Source organism: Dendropsophus ebraccatus, chromosome 5 (assembly GCF_027789765.1).
Source record: "Dendropsophus ebraccatus isolate aDenEbr1 chromosome 5, aDenEbr1.pat, whole genome shotgun sequence".
Classification (NCBI taxonomy): Eukaryota; Metazoa; Chordata; class Amphibia; order Anura; family Hylidae; genus Dendropsophus; species Dendropsophus ebraccatus.
In genome coordinates, this window is record NC_091458.1 from 124577428 (window position 1) to 124598182 (window position 20755).

At 39.5% G+C, this 20755-nt stretch overlaps 1 protein-coding gene across 2 annotated transcripts in view; it reads right to left on the minus strand.

Moving 5' to 3' along the window:
• CALN1 (calneuron 1) overlaps positions 1 to 17221 on the minus strand; it is a 156010-nt gene extending 138789 nt beyond the window's left edge. For both annotated transcript variants that reach the window (XM_069972480.1, XM_069972478.1), the window contains exon 1: positions 17101 to 17221. In XM_069972480.1, the coding sequence (XP_069828581.1) occupies positions 17101 to 17221 (121 nt within the window). The remainder of the gene's footprint in view (positions 1 to 17100) is intronic.
• Positions 17222 to 20755: the final 3534 nt, after the last annotated feature.

A 20755-nucleotide genomic window follows, 5' to 3' on the forward strand; every position in this document is an offset into this window, starting at 1 on the left:
CGCAGGCCGGCCAGAAGAACAGATCCCCCCCCCCCCCAGCGATGCGATCCGTCCCACTAGACACCAGGGATGTGCATTACAAAGCACTTCAATGCAGCTGTGAGGTTTGTCAGCTGCATTGAAGTGCTTAATTAGCCGGCGCTGCAACGGGACCTGCGCCGGCTAATAGAGGCACTGCCCGGCTGCAGATTGCAGCCGGGAGCGGTGCCGTTCAGAGCGCCCCCCGTGGCACCATGACGTACCAGGTACGTCATGGGTCGCTAAGGGGTTAAACACAAGAAGGAAAAAACAAAAGCGGAAAACTAAAAATTGGCTCAGACCTTAACGGGTTAATAAAGCAATTTTACTTTATTTACTAGGTGTGCACTATTTTTTGTGGCTTTCTTGCTCCTTTTACAACTATACCATAATAGTTAGCTTACAGTTTGTTCAGCACATTCTTGCTTATTCCTTAGAAAGAAGAATGAGTAAACAGAAAAAAAAATGATCAAGGACTTTTTTAAGTCATTCAGTTGATAGTATAAAGTCTGAAATGTACAATTAGAACATACCAATTACTTGTCTAGCGATTTCCATGTAATTACTTAACATTGAATTAAATTGGGAACATTGCAGAATGAGCACACTGGAAAATCCGGTGGCAATTAGTGGAGCAAAAAACTATGGTTAAACCTGTGTATATAAAGCAGTAAGAGCACAGATGAGAGACACACACAAAGTGAAAATCCTACAATTCTTTCTAAATATGAATACACAACACATCCATACTTTCATTCTCCTACTGAATTTCATCCATGTCAATTTTATAAATACGTGGCCGCTAATAATGATAAGGATCTTGATCATTATTAATGGTCGTCTATGTTACAAAATAGCCCATATCTGTCATAGCCTATATCTGTAATACAGACTACATTACTGTAGTCCACAATTTTTTCCTGGGTCAGAGTACAGTGCTGTAGATATTGCCTGCCTGATATTGTATAGGTCCAACTTGTGCAGCCACAAAGTGACACGGACTCAAGGGGGGGACGTTTACATTTCTATCTGTATTTAGTATTTAAATAACATAAAAAAAATTAACCTATATAGTTAAAGGTGTCTTCTGAAGAAAAAAAAAATCGAATCAACTGGTGTCAGAAAGTTATACAGATTTTTAAATTACTTCTTTTTCAAAAACTCAAGTCTTCCAGCGCTTATCAGCTGCTGTATGCCTTGCAGGAAGTGGTGTATTCTTTCCAGTCTGACACAGTGCTCTCTGCTGCCACCTCTGTTCATGACAGGAACTGTCACAGGAAAGAGCAGCATATCAGAAGTAGGAGGCACGTTTGCTAAATGAATATATTTGATGGGAATACCCCTTTAAGATCACAAAACTATATTTAACACATTTCTAGACTCTATAATGCACTGCTGTACTAAATAATGTTTTATTTTTTTTAATCAAAAATATTCTATTAAACCTGCCTGTTAGGCTTACAGATGTTCTAAGCAATCATAAGAAATGAATGAAAGCAGCTTATCTCACAGCGTCTAGTCGGATATTTATAATTACAAATTTATATGGTTTTGCAGTGAAAATACTAACTAATGCCGGAGCAATACAGAAAGGTCATTGTAATCAACATTAAACTATCTGTGCCAGCATAGATATATAACAATAAATCCCAACTGGAAAAATGAAAAAATATTTTAGTCCTTTAAAATGTTACGGCCTCTAAAGATAAAGCTTGCCTTTGGCAAACATATACTTATATGTGAGAACATTACAGAAAAGAATGATTCCCATTCATTATGATTCCTGAAGATTTGTCACTTGGATTGTTCTATTTAAAAATGTTGTTGATTTGATTGGATGCCCTGCAAATCCTTCAGTAGAAGACAAGCTGCTGTTTACAACTCCGCTCTCCTTATCAGGACCCATGTTGTATCTGCTTTTACATGAAACAAAAACTCCATGGAAAAACTACCATGGGAAAACCAGTTCTTTGCTAAATATTTCCAGATGGGTCATATATATGGTCATATATATTTAGATAAATGGGTTAGACTGCCCAAAATCTGGTAAAATAAGAATAGAATATGTCACCAATTTTCTAAGTAAATATATTTCTAAAGATACAACTAACATGGAGGTCTAAGGTGGAGTACCTGAGGGAGAGGTGGAAGGAAGCGGTTGGGGAATTACCAGATGGCAGGATGCGGTGAGAAATGTAAAATACTCCTCAATGAGCTCTTCATATAGGCTTATTTAGTTAAAAATTCTTTATAGGATTTATTATTTTCCCTTAAAGTGTCACTGTCGTTATAAGTTTTAAAATCTAAATCAAAAGTAGATGTCATATAAAGCAAGTTTGAAATTTACATTCTTTTTTTTTTTAAGTTATCATGGAAAACAAGGCACTTCCTGTTTTCTGACAGTTTTTTTTTTCCTCTCTAAATGTCAGAAAATGGGAAGTCCTGTGTTTTCCAGGCCATCACAGGGAAGGCAGTCATGCGATTGATGGACACATTGAGCCGTGACACTTTGTAAAGGATGGAATTCCTGCGTTTAGTCTGTTTTTTTTTAACCAGCACAAGTCTAAAAATCTGCCTTCAGGAGACTGGACCTGGATTTCTGGTAAGTTCAGCAGCGTGATAACAAAAAAATAAAATAAAATTATGAATGTATATTGCAAACTTGCTTTATATCATATCTACTCATTTAGTTAAAATGACAGTGACACTTTTTTTTTTTCCAGACAAAAGCTACCAGGGCAGATTTTTTTATTCTAACATCTTTACTCCAGTTAGTTTAAAGGGGAAGTATCAGTAGTCTAGACTTGTCTGACCTGCTGATAGCTTCCTACTGCACACGGAGCACTGATAATGAAGGTATACCAAAAGACCCGAATGTGAGTTGTCCCATTGTTTGTATGCAGATTGTGAAAGATTGGAGTAGTGCCAAGTAATTCTTTTATTTCATACCTCTTCATTCTCGGCACTGTTCCCGTGCAATGTGTAGTCTATTCCTGTGTCCAGTAAGGCCATTTAGAGCACTGGGGTTGGGTCTACCGCCCCCAGAGCGCCAATCTGCCCCTGGCACTGGATGGTTATCAGTCTAGAGGGCCGACCAGGGGTTGACCGGATTGGTGCTCTGGGTTGCTCCCCGCCCTCTGTGCTCCAAACATCCTTACAGGTTTACACTACAAACTGCATGGGAGTGGCGCACAGGAGACAGGTAAGAGACTTTCCGTCATCCCATGCCAAACCAGAGTATCTGTGCCCTAACTTTGCACCACCCCTCCGTTCCTCCTCCCCACCCTCTTCATCATTAGGAATGCTCCAGGCAGATTGCCTCCTATTCCCCACCTGTGTCAGCCCAGCACATGGGCTGGATTATTAAGGACCTGTGCAATGTTCAGCATGGAGAAAATGTTCCAGTGGCATTCCTAATGATGAAGAGGGTGGGGAGGAGGGACAAAGGAGGGTGGTGCAAAGTTAGGGCACAGATACTCCCGTTTGGCATGGGCTGCAAGTTTAAAAGTTGTTTTTTAGGACAATAACTGCATCACCTGCAGAATGGACCCCAGGACAGATCTTGGATTAAAAGCAGCTATCCGAAGGTATAGGTACAAGCAAAATTTAACTTCTCTAAACAGAAAAAAAATATGTCGGAGCCTTTGGGAAAATGGGTCAAAGAACTACTAAAGATGTCAATGTAGATTAATAAAATAAACGAATAGTTGATAAAATTGCAGTTTGTCTTTCTTGAAGTTACACACTTGAAACAGATTTAGGCTTTGTTCACACCACAGGAAGACTTTTAAGAAATAACAGACACTAATAATGTTCATGAACATTATTTGCAGCCGTTATTATGAAATAATGTCCGTTATTTCACCTAAAAGAAGTTGTGTGAACATAGTCTTTTATTTCACATGGAAATCGCCAACATTTTTACGTAAAGCATGTAAGCTGTTAAGTAAAAGATATACAATTTGCTCGGTATTATCTGAAAAGAATATTGACCCAGGTTTAAAAATCTGCCTGAGATAAAGCAAAGTTTCAGACTTTTGTCTCAGACAAACATCAGCCAATCACAGTCCAGTTTGTATTTCTCACAATGATCTGTGATTGGTTGCCATCAGTCAACCTCATATTTACTGATGACAGCCATCTATATGTTCATGATCATAATAGACAGCCCTCATTAGTAAATATTGGTCGTCTCTTAGACGGCCGTTGGCAATGACAGCTGAAAAATTGTATTGTCTTTTTTCAAGCATAATCAGTAGTGGAACTGACAGGACAAAATTATTATGGAAAGATATGCACAGTTTCAGTGTTTTCAAACCACTCCTGGTGATGGTTGAATAAAGACTGAACAAAATTCTAACAGTGATACATAGCCGATATACTGAGTATTGGTATTACTAGTCTCCAATAGGTGTCTACGTATATTCAATTTCAAAGGACCAGTCGTATAACCCACATATTGTACAGAACAAATGTTACATGTAATGAGGTATATGACACAGCAGAATTGCAATTTTACTTTTATGACCCCCAACCAGACAACAATCTCTACACTGACTAAGTGCATGGGCCACTATACAGGGAAGACAAGCAAATCGAGTCAGCATCAAAGACACACCAGAGACAAAATCAGAATTCATGGAGCAAATCAGAGGTCAGAACCAGAAAGCATTAGTACAGAATCAGAATCAGAATTAGTACTAGTAGGGTCAAGCCAGGAGGGTTAGGGTCCTATTACACGGGCCATCGACTGGACCTACTGGACCTATTAGACGGCCCACTAGTCGGGCAGTAAGGGCTGCATGGACATCGCTAGCAATGCCCAAACACCTGATACCTTACCTCTTTCTGGTCTTCTCTCCTGTGCTCTGCAGCTTCCCGGTCCCATCCTGTGATTGGCAGATTCCAGGTCCTAGAGAAGACCGGGAGCGGGAAGAGATGAGGTATCAGGTGTTCGGGTAATTGTGAGCCATCGGCAGCGCATCGCTATTACACGTAGTGATGCGCGGTCGGCGCCTGACAATTTTAGGTCCAAAGCTAAACCAACTATCAGACGATGATCGTTTTCCCAGCTGATCGCTGTCTCTATTACACGGAGCTGATTATTGCTTCATGTAATAGGGCCCGTAGGGTAAAGTTCAAACCAGAAAAAAAAGGCAAGGATCAGAAGTTAAGGCAAATGGTCAGGCAATGCTAGTGAGGGTAACAAGATATCAGTCCCAGGTGGCTGTGGACAGCAGCCGCCTGTTTAAATGGAGCACAGTAAAAAGCATGGGACACCTCCTGCCATGGCACTCAGCCCTGAAGTCACCTGGGCTGGTCACTGGGGCAGTGGATGAGGACTCCTGACAGTGGCACACAGAAGATAGAAGATAGGACATAGGAAGATGGGTTCGTGACATAATTATAATTTCCTCAGATCCACATACAAATCCAAAAAGTAATGCAATAATAAAAGGATATATAATCTGGTTATATCTGCAATCACCTGTTTATAGATATTTAATTTTGTTTCTTAAGATCGATCCACAGTAAAAGGCTTTGTATTCAACAGTCATTTTAAATATAATACATTATCCCCCAAATTAGCAGAGACAATTAGTTACATTTAGTAACATTCAATTACTTCTGAATGGGAAATCATGCATGCTACCCAAAGCATATGAAAGTCTAAATATAGCTTTTCATTACCACATCAGATCAACTTGAATATCAAATGGTTTTCCTTATTTTAGTTACCATATTTTCCAGCGTATAAGGCGACTGGGCGTATAAGACGACCCCTGACTTTCAATCAGATTGACAGGGATTTGCCTTATTTTATTTTTTTAAACGATATTTTATTAGTGGCTTATGTAATATTTGAACATACATATTGAAAATTCATTACATATTCAAAAAGAAAGTTGCTCACAGGCAACAAAGGATTGTATGTTTACAATATCATACAGATACAATGAGCCTTTGTAATAACCTTAAAAGATATAATATCATATACAATACAACGTAGTCTTACCAAAAACATAAGTAGAAAAACAGTAATTTATAATATCACCTTAAAACATGGTATAGATGTCAGATATTCAAATATGCTACCAATAGAATGGAGAGAATTGTCTTTAACAGAGAAAGGGAAAAGCTTAAGATATTTGGAGTGCTCCCAGAGTTCCCTTTTGGGCGGCCATGCAATACCAATCAGTGTCCTTAAATTGATTAATGACAGAGTCTCTCTCTTCTATAGTAAAATCATGAATTAGAAATTGTGTCCATTTGGACATAAATGTTTTTGTTGATTTTTCTTTGGTGCGCAATACATCCAAAAGTTCCCAATGAAAAGGCATATATAGCCTTGTGTATAAAGCGGAAATGTATTTCACGTAGAACCACATTGGGAGTGGCAGAATGCACTAGTTGAGATCCTCTCAATATTTGTTGGGTCAGATCCTCAGAAAAAATTACGGAGGACCATTTTTTGAAAAAAAATTGTCTAGATAAATTCTTTTGAGAGTGTGATCTAAGTTCTCCATATGTATGTGATAAAGAATTATGAACCGGTGGTGTTGGGAATAGATTATCAAATTCTATATCACTTTCTGCTTCTGCTATGTCCCGCACTCTGGAAGTAAGAAATTCAATTATAGAATCGTATTGAGGTAAATTAAATGAAGACAATTTAAATCCTGTTCTGAAGATATCCCATGATAAGAAAGTGCTGGAATTAGTATCCAGCAGATCCCCAACAGAAGAAACATGTGCACTCTGCCACTCTGAGTAGTCTAATTTGTCTGAGTCAGGTGGGTAAAGTGGTGAATGCCACAGAGGAAATCTTTTCGATAGGCAAAAGGGTAAACCATATAATTTTCGTATCGCCTTCCATGTGGCAGTGGTGTCTTTAAAGATAACACTTCTCTTAATTTCTGGGGGGAGTTCTGGTAATTTAGCATGTAGCAGGGTGGGTAAAGGCCAAGGTGCTGCTAAAGCTTTCTCAATTAAAATATTGGAGAAATATGACGTGTCCATAATCCAATCTTTAGCATGGCGAAAGAGAGCGGCTAAATTATATAATCTAATATCTGGGCATTGAGCGCCACCTTTAGAAGTAGGGAGACAGAGAGTGGAATAGGCAATACGAGGTCTCTTTGATTGCCAAATAAATTTAGTGAAATATGATTGAAGTAGGGAAACGTCAGAATGTTTGAGTAAAAGGGGTATTGTTTGCATTGGATATAACAGTTTTCCAAAACACATCATTTTGATTAAGTGGGTACGTCCTAGAATTGACAATGGTAGAGATTCCCATCTCTGGAGATCTTGTTTTATTCTCTTAATTATAGGGCGATAGTTCAGGGAATATAGTGAGGAGGGAGTTCTGCCAATCTGGATTCCAAGATAAGTAATATAGGATTTAGCAATGGAGACCCCCGCAGGACCCGAAGTAGACCTCTTATGTGCAGTTAGGTAAAGAAGTTGACTTTTATGTATATTGATTCTATACCCAGAGAAGGAACAAAAAATTTTTAAAGCATCTAATACTGCCGGAACATGTAGATCTGGGTTATCTAAATATATTAAAGTATCATCAGCAAAGCTTGTAACTTTGATGATTTGGGAACCAACCCGTATGCCTGAGAAAAAGTCAGAAGAAATAAGATATCTAGCAAGAGGCTCCATCGCCAAATTGAACAATAGAGGGGATAGGGGGCAACCCTGTCTGGTACCTTTTTGTAAGGGAAAGCTATCTGAAAGGAAACCCGGGGTATGAATTCTAGCTTTCGGAGATGTGTATATTGTGGAAATAAAATCTTTGAATTGACCTGTGATACCACTCCCAGCTGATATTATCAAAAGCCTTTTTGACGTCAATTGCAAACAGACCTGGAGAGTGGCTGGAACGACCCCCAGATTGGACACCAGACTGGGCCGCTAGTACCGTTCTTATATTAGTGACACCAGAACGTCCTTTTATAAAGCCAACTTGATGGCTGCCTATTAGTGATGGTAGGATGTCTGCCAATCTATTGGTCATAATCTTTGCCAACAATTTTAGGTCTACATTTATTAAAGAGATTGGCCTGTATGAATTAGGAGATGTCGTATCCTTCCCCTGTTTATGTAGTATTTTGATATATGCAGTATCTCCCGAGAGGAGCATGTGATGGTCAGTCAGAATAGTTTGGAAAGTAGAAAGAAGAGTGGGGGAGATGACAGAAGACATAGGTTTATAAAATTCCACACTATAGCCATCAGGGCCTGGAGCTTTGTTATTTTTAAGTGTAGAGATAGTGGCAGTAATTTCCTCCAATGTGACTGGGGCGTTGAGAGAATCAAGAGAAGGTGTATCAAGAGAAGGTAGAGTTAATGACTCTAGAAAGTTCTTACCAGCAGCTAGATCAAGCCTATCTTTGGAATATAGTGAGCGGTAAAATTGTTGTAAAAGTTGTGATATGTCTTTAGGATCTTTGTGTATATTACCCGCTGTATCTTTGAGAGCAGAGATATGTGTAGTAGGTCTACGTCCTTTAGCAAGGTTAGCTAACATTTTCCCTGATTTATTACCATAGCGGAATAAACGGGATATGTATTGATCTCTATATATAGCATTGAGTTTTTCCTGTGCAATTTCGAAAGCTTGTCTAGCTGCTGTCCATTTAGATTTATTGTCATCTGTAGGGGAAGACAGGAAAAGAGTGTATGTAGAGCGCAGATCTTGGGAAAAATGAAGATAGTTTTTACGTGCTTCACGTTTCTGGGCAGCCACATAAGAAATTATTTGGCCCCTTAGAACTGCTTTTGCAGTCTCCCAGAAAAGTATTGGGGATTGTGTATGTTCAGCATTGTTAGAATAAAAGTCTGACCACCATTTTTTTAATAGTTTGATAAATGATTCATCATTAGCTAAATGAGAAGGAAATCTCCAAATAATATCGGATCCCTTCTGAAAAATATCTCTTAATTGTAAACTAACAGGGGAGTGATCCGAAATTACTATATCATGAATTTCAGAGTCTTCTACTCTGCCAAGAGAGTCTGGTGACACTAAACAGTAGTCTATTCTTGACCAGGCAGTTTGGGAGTGAGAGTAAAAAGAGTACTCTCTACCATCTGGGTGTAGATGACGCCAAGAATCAGATAGGGAGGTAGAATTAAGGAAGTTGGATAAAATATTATCTGATGAAGTATATACAGTAGGGGTCTCAGTTCTTTTTCTATCTTCAGTTGTATTAAGAACAGTATTTAGTTCTCCACCAACTATTTTAAGATTATTGTCATCTTGCAGAATGAGGTTTTCCAATTTTTTTTTTTTAAATCAGGTCTCTGAGTGTTGGGACCATAAACGTTATATATGCTATATTTGCCCGCTGGAGTGTCAATAAGAAGATGACATATCCTGCCTTCATCATCTTGATATTGAGATAATACCGTACAGGCTAAATTTTTATGTGTAAGAATAACTACCCCGCCTTTACGGTTAATAGCTGGTGAACCATAAACTGCACCCACCCAAAAACATTTGAGTCTGAAATAATCCGATTCAGTTAAATGTGTTTCTTGCAATAATACTATATCGGCCCTAAGTCTCTTAAGGTGTTTCAGTATAGAAGTCCTCTTAGATGGGGAACGTAGTCCCTTAACATTCCAAGTGATTAATTTCATACAATATTAATAGAAGAGGAGGTGTTAAGAAGAGACCCTGGAAGCACAATAACATAGTGGGTAACCCTTTCAGGCAGAAAAAGAGGATAGTATTTAGCATTTTCAGACAAACTAAAGGTGATATACCTAAGAATAAAACAGTTAACAATATAAACTAAGCGAATAAAGTGAGATGTGGACTTCACTTTTTTCGTATTGTCCAATGTTCGGAGCATTCGCAAACTCCGCATTATGGAGAAGAAATAAAGAGAAAGAAATAACTGGTGGAGAGGTCACATCAACCTCCGCTCCACTAAATGAGTATATATTAAAATTAAAGACATACACATGCCCACCCTCCTGAGAAATGTGTGAGTTGTCACAGGGAAGCAAATAAATAAAATAAAATAAAAGGAAGAGCCAGTATATAATGATTAGTACTTAAAGAAGTTGTACTTAAACCTAAAACCATACAAGGTGGAATTATACATATACATACATATACATGCACACACACATATACATATATATACATATATACATACATAAATACATACTTACACACACACACACACACACCACCAAATGCATTACTACCTAGACTAAAGAAAATAATAATGTAGTAACAAGATGTCCCTAATATAGTATTTAGTCAACATATATAGGGCTAAATAGAGAAAAAATACTCAGTTTTAATGAGCAGCATAGCGTCCAACAGAATAGAGATGGAGTTCATAATCATTCCATTTTTTTCTACCGTGTCAGTAGGACCATCCAAACGTCATCTCTTGTGCTTGTCTTGAATAGGTGGAGTGAGACCCTTTACACCTTTAAGGGAAGAAATGGCTTCCTCGGGAGAACTGTAAAGAGAGGCTGAACCATCCGATTTGAAAACTTTCAGTATGGCAGGATAAAGAAGAGCAAATCGTATTTGATTTTTTTACCAATGTCGAGCAAATGTGTGCGAAAGCTTTACGTTTTTGAACCACTGCTGCAGAGTAGTCATTAAACATGAGGATTTTGTGGCCACGAATTGCAACATCAACTGTAGATTTTTTAAAGCTTTGTAAAATGTTGTTTTTATCATTATAATTCAGATACTTGACATGTCTGGGTTTCTGTTCCTTTTTATTTGCATCTTGCTTTTGTTTCGCTGGTGGGGGTCCCACGCGGTGAGCTCTTTCCACAGTAATGTGACCTGGGATACCCAAGGCTTGGGGAATTTCTAGAGAACATATAGCATGTAATTGCATGGCTGGAATGGATTCAGGTAAACCTATAATACGTAAATTGTTGCGCCTAGAGCGGTTCTCTAGATCATCAGTCTTTGTTTGCAATGAAGCTGTGACATTCATATTCTGTTGTAGTTTTATTTTTGTAGAATGTATTTCATCTTCTAACAGGCTGACTCTCTCCTGAAGTTCAGTAATCTGTGAGGTATGCGTTGCTATATCTCCCTGTATGGTTGCTAGGGAGGAAACTATAGTGGCATCAAGAGAGGATTTTATGTCATTTAATATCATCTTGGACACTTGAATTGCCAGTGCCTTGCAAGACATATTTAGTCCTGGTATTATGGTGTCACAGAGGTCCGGCACTGGGGTTTGTGAGGTATGTGTTTCCTCTGTGTGTGCCTCAGCAGCAGCACCTCGTGTCGGCGCCATCTTAGGTGTCCCTGTGACAGAGCTGTAAGGTAAATGAAGGAGGGCTTATGGGGAGGTGTATAACTGGTTCCTCGCTTAATGAAGTGGTGCCTCCGACTCCTCAGCACTTAGAGAAGTCAGAGGTGTGGTGCGGCAGGGCCGGTAATGTCAGGAGTCAGAGCGGGGAGCGATATTATGAGCGGAGGGTGGAGGAGCTCACTCACACTGCTGCCATCCCACATGCGCCGGAACCTGAAGTCAGGGATTTGCCTTATACTCCGGAAAATGTTAAAGTATCGCTGCTACGATCAGGCAGGGGTTAACTGCAGCTAAATGAATAAAATAACGAACATTTAACTCACCTGGGCCCGTTCCCGGCCTCCGCGCGTCTTCTTCTCCGGTCCTGTTCCCCGGCGCAGGCAGTGTGATGTACACTGGCTGCCCTGGGGATGCCCGAAGCTCTCTGATTAGACGCTCAGCTGCTCGGTAAAACTCCGGAAGAATGACAGAGGCCTCAGGTTCTTCCGGAGCCTCCCGAAGCATTCTTCCAAGGCTCTCCTGAGCAGTCGAGCGTCTCCGATTAGACGCTCGGCTGCGCGGGAAAGCTTCGGGCATCCCCAGGGCAGCCAGTGTACATCACACTGCCTGCGCCGGGGAACGGGACCGGAGAAGAAGACGCGCGGAGGCAAGGAACGGGCCCAGGTGCGTTAACTGTTATTTTAAATGGTCAAATAGCCAAAGGCCATGTTCACACACTGCAAAATCGACATCTGTTCTTAAAATAAAAGTCGTTATTTGCTGTCATTTTGATGATGGATAGCCTTAGTAATTCGGTCAGTCTTTTGATCAGTCTTTTTTTCAACCAAAACCAGGAGTGGAACTGACACGACAAAATTATATTGGAAAGATCCTCACAGTTTACGAGCGGGCGTAACTCATGGAAAATCTGGCAAGGGAGGAGGCCACGCCCCCTGCCAAACTTGCCACCCCACCCCTCTCCTTCCCACCCACCAGGCAAGCAGGGTATACGGCTGGCGTACGCCAGGGAGAAGGGGCGAAATTGTGTCTTCTCCCTGACGTACGTCAGGGACGCAGCTTTTTATAAGTCTCCCCTGTAGTGTACAGGAGCAGGGAAAAAGTGAATCCAAAATTAAGAACAAACTGTTTGAACAATTCTGATCTTTTTGTGAAATTCAGACTGAATTGACTGATTTGTCAATCTGGACGATTTCACTTGTGTTAAATTTGTAGCCAGTCTTGTCTCCCCACCCCCCACAATACACTAATACTTTGTCATTCATACTATGTCAGCAGGAGTGTGCCACCATAAAGTGTTCCATTCATCATTTTCCCATATAGCTCTAACCATAATGAGCCGCATATATCAAAATGAGAACAGACAAAATCTAGTAGTGTAATGGATAATTCAGCTTTTTAAGACAGGTATGAAAAATGCAGATAATATTGGTTGAAAATAGTAACAATTCCAGTTCTTGTATGCCTTAGTTTTCACTATGCCCCCAATCAGAATGCGATCTCTACCAATTTTTGAAGGCTGCATGCATATTGCTAGAATACTACATATATTTGTAGTTGTATCATGTACAGTCATAAAATTAGAAATGCAAATGGTGGAAATGTTGAAATAAACATTTCTCTTATTAATGCACCTGCATACTTAAAGATTTTTTGGCTGATAAACTGGACGTCTTTCTTCATCATTTTCTAAATAATTCTTGTAATTACATACCGTGAGATCTTGTTGTACAAGCAAATATTGTTCCCTTACTTATCCATTTTACATCAAAGTGTTCTCAGATTTTCCAATCAGAATTATTATAAAATGTCTAGTTGCTGCTATTTCAGTTTTTTTCTGGCAGCAACTAAAGTTTTTACTAATGCTGATGGACACATGTGCTCAGTAGCTTAGTTCCTCTGTTCAGGTCCTCTTGTACACAGTACATACAGCAGAGTGTTTGCTGCTATTTGTGTAGTAGACCAGCCAATCAGAATCAAAGCACTAGAAGTGACTTCCTTTCACCATCCCTGGATACATTATAGATAAAGCACACACTGACTCTAGCAGTATTTTTTTTTAATACGGCTATAAAACAACTTGAAAAATCAATGAGCCAATATAGTACCCCAACATACCTCGGAATTTTACATAAAACCTTACTGATATTAGCAGAATGAGTAACAAAGAAAAAAACAAAGCCTATTCATTTACAAACCATATAAGGATGGAGGAAGTTTACAATAATCAAAATAGATCCCTTTTTTTGGGCTCACATTGGGGTTTACATTACCCCAATTCTAATCACCAGCAACAGGAGGTCTTAAGGCCCTATTACACTTTGTGTAATAAAAGGCAATGATCAGCTGACATGCGCAATGTCTTTCAACGTTCACCATTGACAGCAATGATCTGCTGCCGTCGCTCCATGTAACAGGACACTGCTGGTGCGTGTAATAGGGAAACGAGGAGCTAGCAAGCGCTAACCTGACAGGTCGGCACTCACTTGCTCCCTCTGATCACCCTGTTTAATAGGGGCTTTAGAACTTTTAAGTCAGTTTCATGATCCTAATACCAATTTATTTTATGCTAACATTACATCCTTATGAAGCTCATCCTTGTTTATTAAAATAGGGAAAAGACGAAGCAGAAAATAGTCTACTCTTACCTGGAGCCCCATAATAGTTGCATGGGCTCTCTCTACAATTCTTTACTCTGTAACATGATTCAGGATCATAAGGGTTAATGGTATGAATTAGAGCATTGCTATACATAGGCAAAGTGAACCCGCTCATGAGACAAGATATTTATTTCTATCACAAATCTCTGTAATGAATTTTTAAGTAAAATAGAATGAAGAATAAACCTTGTAAATATTTGCAGGACGTATTTGTTATTATCGGTGAAGCACATTGCTCTTGTCCTCACATAACTTCATCAGATAAATGAGCATCTGGGTGCCACAGCCTTTAGTTCACTGATGCTGACAACTGTTAACTACTGTCCGCTCTAAGCAAAACAGCACAGAGCAATGGGACTTGCTTCCCTTATCTGCTCCCAGGTATTCTAACTTTGACAGTGTTCTTTTGTAATCATCTGCCATTTGTATAGTTTCTTCTTTTATGATCCATCCATCTATCTAATAATCTTTAAAAAAAAAAAATACAGGGACACACTGCAAAAAACAAAATGCATGCACAATATACAGTAGATCATTTTAAACTGCTTAGTGCGATCACCGGAGAGACATATCTAAAGTCTAGGGTCCCCCCAGCTGTGGTCACTAGAGATGAGCGAATACTGTTCGATCGAATAGATGTTTTTCAATAATCGAATACTTGTTCCCATAGACTTTAATGGGATCGAATATTCGATCGAATATTCGGGAGATATTCGTACGAATATCGAATATTCTAATATTTCACTATTCGCTCATTATTAGTGGTCACCTTACCGTGGTGGGATGGTACACACTGTTTGATGTGATGATTTTTTTTCTATGGCAGCATTGCAATCTAAAATGGTCTATATTATGTATATATATTGGCATTTGCAGTGTGCTGCAGTATTTTTTATGCTTCTGTATTTTTATGTTCGCTTCTCTTTTTCTGTTTGCATCTGTATCTCGTCTACGGCAGAGCAAACCTTCATACAGGGCCAAATACACCCTATTAGTGGGATTCCATAAGTGTTAGATTTTTTTTGCACAAATTTTTGTCACAAATAAACAGCAAAAATTTCATGAGTTAGTGTGGACCATGTTGGAGATTTACTGTGGATCTCACCACTGTACACAGAAAGAAGTGATATCAATCACGAATCCTCAACATCCATCTTTTTAAATCCATGTGGATGCAACCAAAGGGCCACACATGACAGCAGCATTTGTATATGTGTATAAATAGGTTTTGTTGTTTTATGCCCCAAAAGAAAATTAGGATTATAAAAATAGAGGCGTAAAATGAATACTCATAAAGCAAGTCCATGAATCCATGAATATAAAAGACAAAAAAGAGCTACAGGGAGCTGTAAGTCACTTTCTTTGCATGAGACAAAAGCTTAAAGAACACACAGTGCAGAAAACATGTAGTACCATATCATGCCGGACAGGGGCGCTGCTACACAGCTAATTAGTGCATGCACTTCTGTAAACCACTGACATGATCTCTACGATATTTGGTCGGATCTTACAGCCATTGACACATTTTGCAGTTCTGGACAGTGAGGGTGCGGATCCCTGCCCTGTACACTCTGGGCAGACAAACTCGCAGCGGGATGGACATCCCGCTGTGAGTATGTCTGCAGCCTGCCCCATTAACCCCCCGCCGCCGGAACATATACATCACCTTCTCCACACTCTGGCTTGCTTTGGAGCTCCCAACACGTCCTGCTCAGCCAATCAGTGCGCTGCCAAGCCGCAGCACCCTGATTGGCTGAGCGGGACGTGAGGATGCCGGGAGCCCCAAAGCAAGCCGGAGCGGGGAGAAGGTGATGTAAGCGCTCCAGCGGCGGGGGGTTAACGGGGCGGGCTGCAGACATACAGCGTGATGTCTATCCCGCTGCAAGTTTGTCTGCCCAGAGTGTAAAGGGCAGGGATTCACAGCGAGAAACCTGCTGTGGATAGATTATGTTTGAACACATCCTTATGTTGAGTTCAAGTAATGGTCCAGGGAAGATCTTAGTATGTTGAAAATATTGTAAACTGAGGCCATTGTAACTTCTTCAGACCACTACTTCAGAAACAAAAGGGAAAATGACATATCTGAATACCCCAACAAGTCATGGGTGAGGGTGACCTATTGCAAATCAGATAAGAATTAATTTCTGTTGTTATTTTGGTTGTTGTGGCAACTTATGTTGTTTTACGAGACAACTCTAGTCGTTGATATGCTACATGACCACCTTCACATTGGAAACACTAGCTCTTAATCCCATATGGCAGCTTTCAAGATGGAAGCCATGTTTGGGTCATAGCATAAAACACATTAGTTACCCATTATTTGATGGGCTATATAGACATGTCACATTCCTTTTTGTTTCAGAAACAAATGGTGGCCTGAGACTTTTCAATCATCTTAGATAGATAGATAGATAGATAGATAGATAGATAGATAGATAGATAGATAGATTTTAGTGTGTGTCTGTCTGTCTGTCCTCTATAGACTTCCTGCCTGACCATTTGACCACAAATCTTGCACACAAGTACATTGGGTGCCCGGTAAAGTTAGAGCAAAGGTCCCGTCCTTGCCAGATGTACAGGACAGGAGGGGGATGGGGAAGAATGAATGGGAGAATCTCCACACTACACACACAGGTGATATCCTTAGAGCTGCAGCATGTCTCCCCAGTAATGCACAGGTGAGGGAATCAGCCTCAGTCAGAGCTATAGAGACATGAACGTGCAGATCCACAGCATCACAGTCACAGATATGACAGCCAGGCCTGTTGGGAGGTCACGAGAAGAGGGATGGGGAAGTACAGAACCATAGAAATAAATAGTAGAATGCTAGATCAGATTTTACCTCATAAAGATGATGTCAGTCTCCACATACATACACACACATACAATAATGGTAGTTGGGAAGCTATGTCTATCAATTTGTCTGATTTATTCCATTTCTGATGGCAAAGATTGCTCATCACTAATCATTTTGTCTCAGTTTGACATTAAGATTCCATTCAATATTCCATTTAACAATGCTACAAATCACCTCAGATGAATTCATGTCTTGTGAAACCCTACATTCAGCTACTGCACGCAATGGAGAGTCGCAGGGAGGATAAACTTACCATCTAGTTCTTCAACTGAGATGTTAGCGAGCTGCTCACTGTCACTTCCTGTGGAAAGCGATCGGTTCAAGTAGTTATTCCCTTTGTACAACAAGCCAGCAGTCACATGATGGAATGGCATCTTCTTCCTGCCGTCAGAAAAAGAAAGAATAATTATACAGAATATAAATAAATATTATATATATATATATATATATATATATATATATATATATATATATATATATATTTCTTTTAAAAGTTCATTCAAAACAATAATGTGAAAAACATAAAATTCAGTGTTTTCTAACAAGTGTCTGACATGTAGTATACTACTGTAGCCAATCAGCGATGTTCAGAAGTCACGTGGCATACTATTGTTGTGGATGGTGGATCAATGCAGGATCACAGAAGTGAGTAGTAATAAATGTTTTTGTTTATTTATTCAATAAATTTATTTCTTAATTTTTATTTTTTTAAACATGCATAGGGTTATCAATGTTAAAAAAAAAAATGTGATTATATAAAATAAAAAGTACATTTATTACTACTTTTATAACATCTTGTTGGTATTCAAGTGGCAGGTCAATCAAACTATAATTTGTAATAATGTTCTCTTAATATAGCCGAGGGGGTTTGGGACTTTTGGGTGTACAACCGCCCATAACCCGTCCACCCATATATTTATACCCCTGATAGAAGACGTATACCAGTAAGGATATCTCAGGATTAATCATAACTAAAAGATAATACAAAGTTATACATTGTCAGCCAAGTAAGCTCATGTTCACACAACGTATAACACCGGCCGTTCTGTGACCCAGCTGGTAGTCTCGGCTGAATGATCTTCACTTCTGCTGAATTCGTATGCGGGCGCATCAGTGTCAAGTTCTCTGCAGCCTCTATTCAATCAAAAGTGGCTGCAGAAAACTGACATGTCAGTTTTTTGCGGGACCACTAGTGATCCCGGCCAGAGTGTATACACTCCCCCTGGGATTCCCTATAGGTGCAGCACAATGTATGTAAAGTATCAATCACGGCCGTGTTGCAAATAGACAACAACGGCCATGATTAATACGAGCGAAGCGGGTTCGGGTTCGAGTCCATCTGAACCCGAACTTTCGGCATTTGATTAGCGGGGGCTGCTGAACTTAGATAAAGCTCTAAGGTTGTCTGGAAAACATGGATACGGCCAGTGACTATCCATGTGTTCCACATAGCCTTAGGGCTTTATCTAAGTTCAGCAGCCGCCGCTTATCAAATGCCGAACGATCGGGTTCGGATGGACTCGAGCATGCTCCATGTTCGCTCATCTCTAATACTTAACTTACGTTGAGTGAACATGGCCAATAAAGAGGATTCCAGAAGCAGCTGCCACATTGAGATATTCTTTTTGTAGCACTATTCATAGGCTCCTGTAGTATTCACTTATATTCATAGTAATCTGCTTATAATGCCTGCAGGGAAGTGGCAGGAAATTACATTGCCTGCTCTATTAGCTGAATCATTCCCACTCATGAAGGGAACACTCTGAGTAAAAGGTATATATTAGGGAGTTGCTGGTAAAGAATAAAAGGCTGCATGTTAAAGCTTCTCTATAAGCTTTAACTATCAATGAATTAAGCCCATTTAAAAGATAACAAAGGAACAATAAAAATAGCAAAATGTTCCAGCTAAATCCATAACTTACATTCTTAACTAATCATATGCATATGTCTATGCAAATATATGCTACCTTTAAGAACCAGCTCTGAAAGGTCTCACATTTAATTAGAATACATGAGATATGAGTGAATAAATTAGCATATCATATGCACAATCAGATGGAATTAGAAGCAATTATTGCATTTTACATAAAATATAATTAGATTTTAGTTCTGTTATTCACTCAAAAGATCAACTGGGATGCAAAAAATGGAAAATGACCTCCGCTAAATTATTAGTAATTCTTATGTACTGTACAGTATGTGCTATAAAGTAATGATTCCATTGACTTACCTACCTACTGGGGGACTATCTGCCAAGGGAGGCATATTACCATTAGCCTAAGTTTCACAGATTCTGCAGAGACAAGTCATGGCCAGGGGAAATTATCATGGCCAGAAAAGCAAATCACTCAAAGCAGAGGTAAATTTACCTGTAGTTACTGGATGTAACTGCACTGTACTGTTTATAATTCTTTAAAAACTCATCATTAATGTGCTCCCCCCCCCCCCCCCCCAACACTGCTGTCCTAGGTACATGACCATGAGGGCACAAGGCACAGGACCCTAATGACAAATACAACCCTGTACTTAGGTATTAGGTACACTTATATTAGAAACAAATATAACATGATCACGGAGTTAGGTTATTGTTCAGACCATATACAAGTGGGTAATACATTTGATCCAGGTGGCTTTAACAAAAGACAAGATGATTTTTTTTCTGGAAGAGAGGATTATTATTGAAAACTAAATTTTTGTGTTTTTGTTTGTTTGGGTTTGTTTTTTGTTTTTTTTACACACAACAATGTGGTTTATTTAATTGGTAGTACTGTATGTCCTGTTTGGAAAGGTTTAATAGTGATAGGTTACATGTTCTGTTATGTGATACACTCACTTTGTTCTTGACTAGAGATGAGCGCACCTCGAGCGAACTTTTGGCATTTGATTAGCGTGGGCTGCTGAAGTTGGATAAAGCCCTAAGGCTATGTGAAAAACATGGATATAGTCATTGGCTGTATCCATGTTTTCCAGACAACCTTAGAGCTTTATCCAACTTCAGCAGCCACCACTAAACAAATGCCACTAAACAAAGGTTCTTGACCTGTTAGCCCTAGGGCTACCATGCCGATTGATGTGGTGGTGCTGTCATACCTTGTCACAGTCACCGGGCACTAGGAAATGCTGTGACACTGTGTGCCTAGGTAGAGTCAGTCATTGACAGTGTTGTGGTGTGTTTTACAGTACTGAGAAATACACCACAGTGCTAGAAGATAGGAGTCCAAAAAAAGGAGTTCTTTAGCATCAGATGGAGAATGCATGGTATACCACACAAGTGTTCTAGGTCTGTAAGTAGAGTTGGTCAAGTTCATTGCACAAAGAAGCATGCAGGTGGACTGAGGGCAAAGACAAGTGAATGATGACGGTCCATTAAGGCCCAAAGGTGCCTAATAGCAAATACAGCCTTGGCTAAAAAACTATCAGGACTGGACATAAGTCTGTTATAGGAGGGGAAAAGGTTTTTCTGCCATTGTGTAAGCCTCACCTATTCAAGCAACACAATGCCATCTGTAAAATATATCCAGGATCCTTTTGTATCGAACCACAGATTAAAAATAAAATGTTATTTTACCACATTTTTATATTTCCCCATCCCTGTTTACTTTATGGCTTGCAGAGGTAAGTAGTAACGCTATGCATTATTATGTAACTTCTGCTCCACAGTGTTGGCATCTGTTTGCATACAAGGTTTTCTATGAAGGTGCACAACATGTGAGAAGGGTGTGCAGGATACAAATACTATCTATGATTACCCAATACTTGGGAAAGACAATAATACAGTTAATGGTACTCTTTATGTTTTTTTGGGGAAATTTTTATGGTTTTATCAAATAGTGAATAAGAGCAGAAACAGTTGTGACTAAAGGGGTTAGACCCCAAAATGCATCGGCGTGACTTATTCCAAGTTTGCA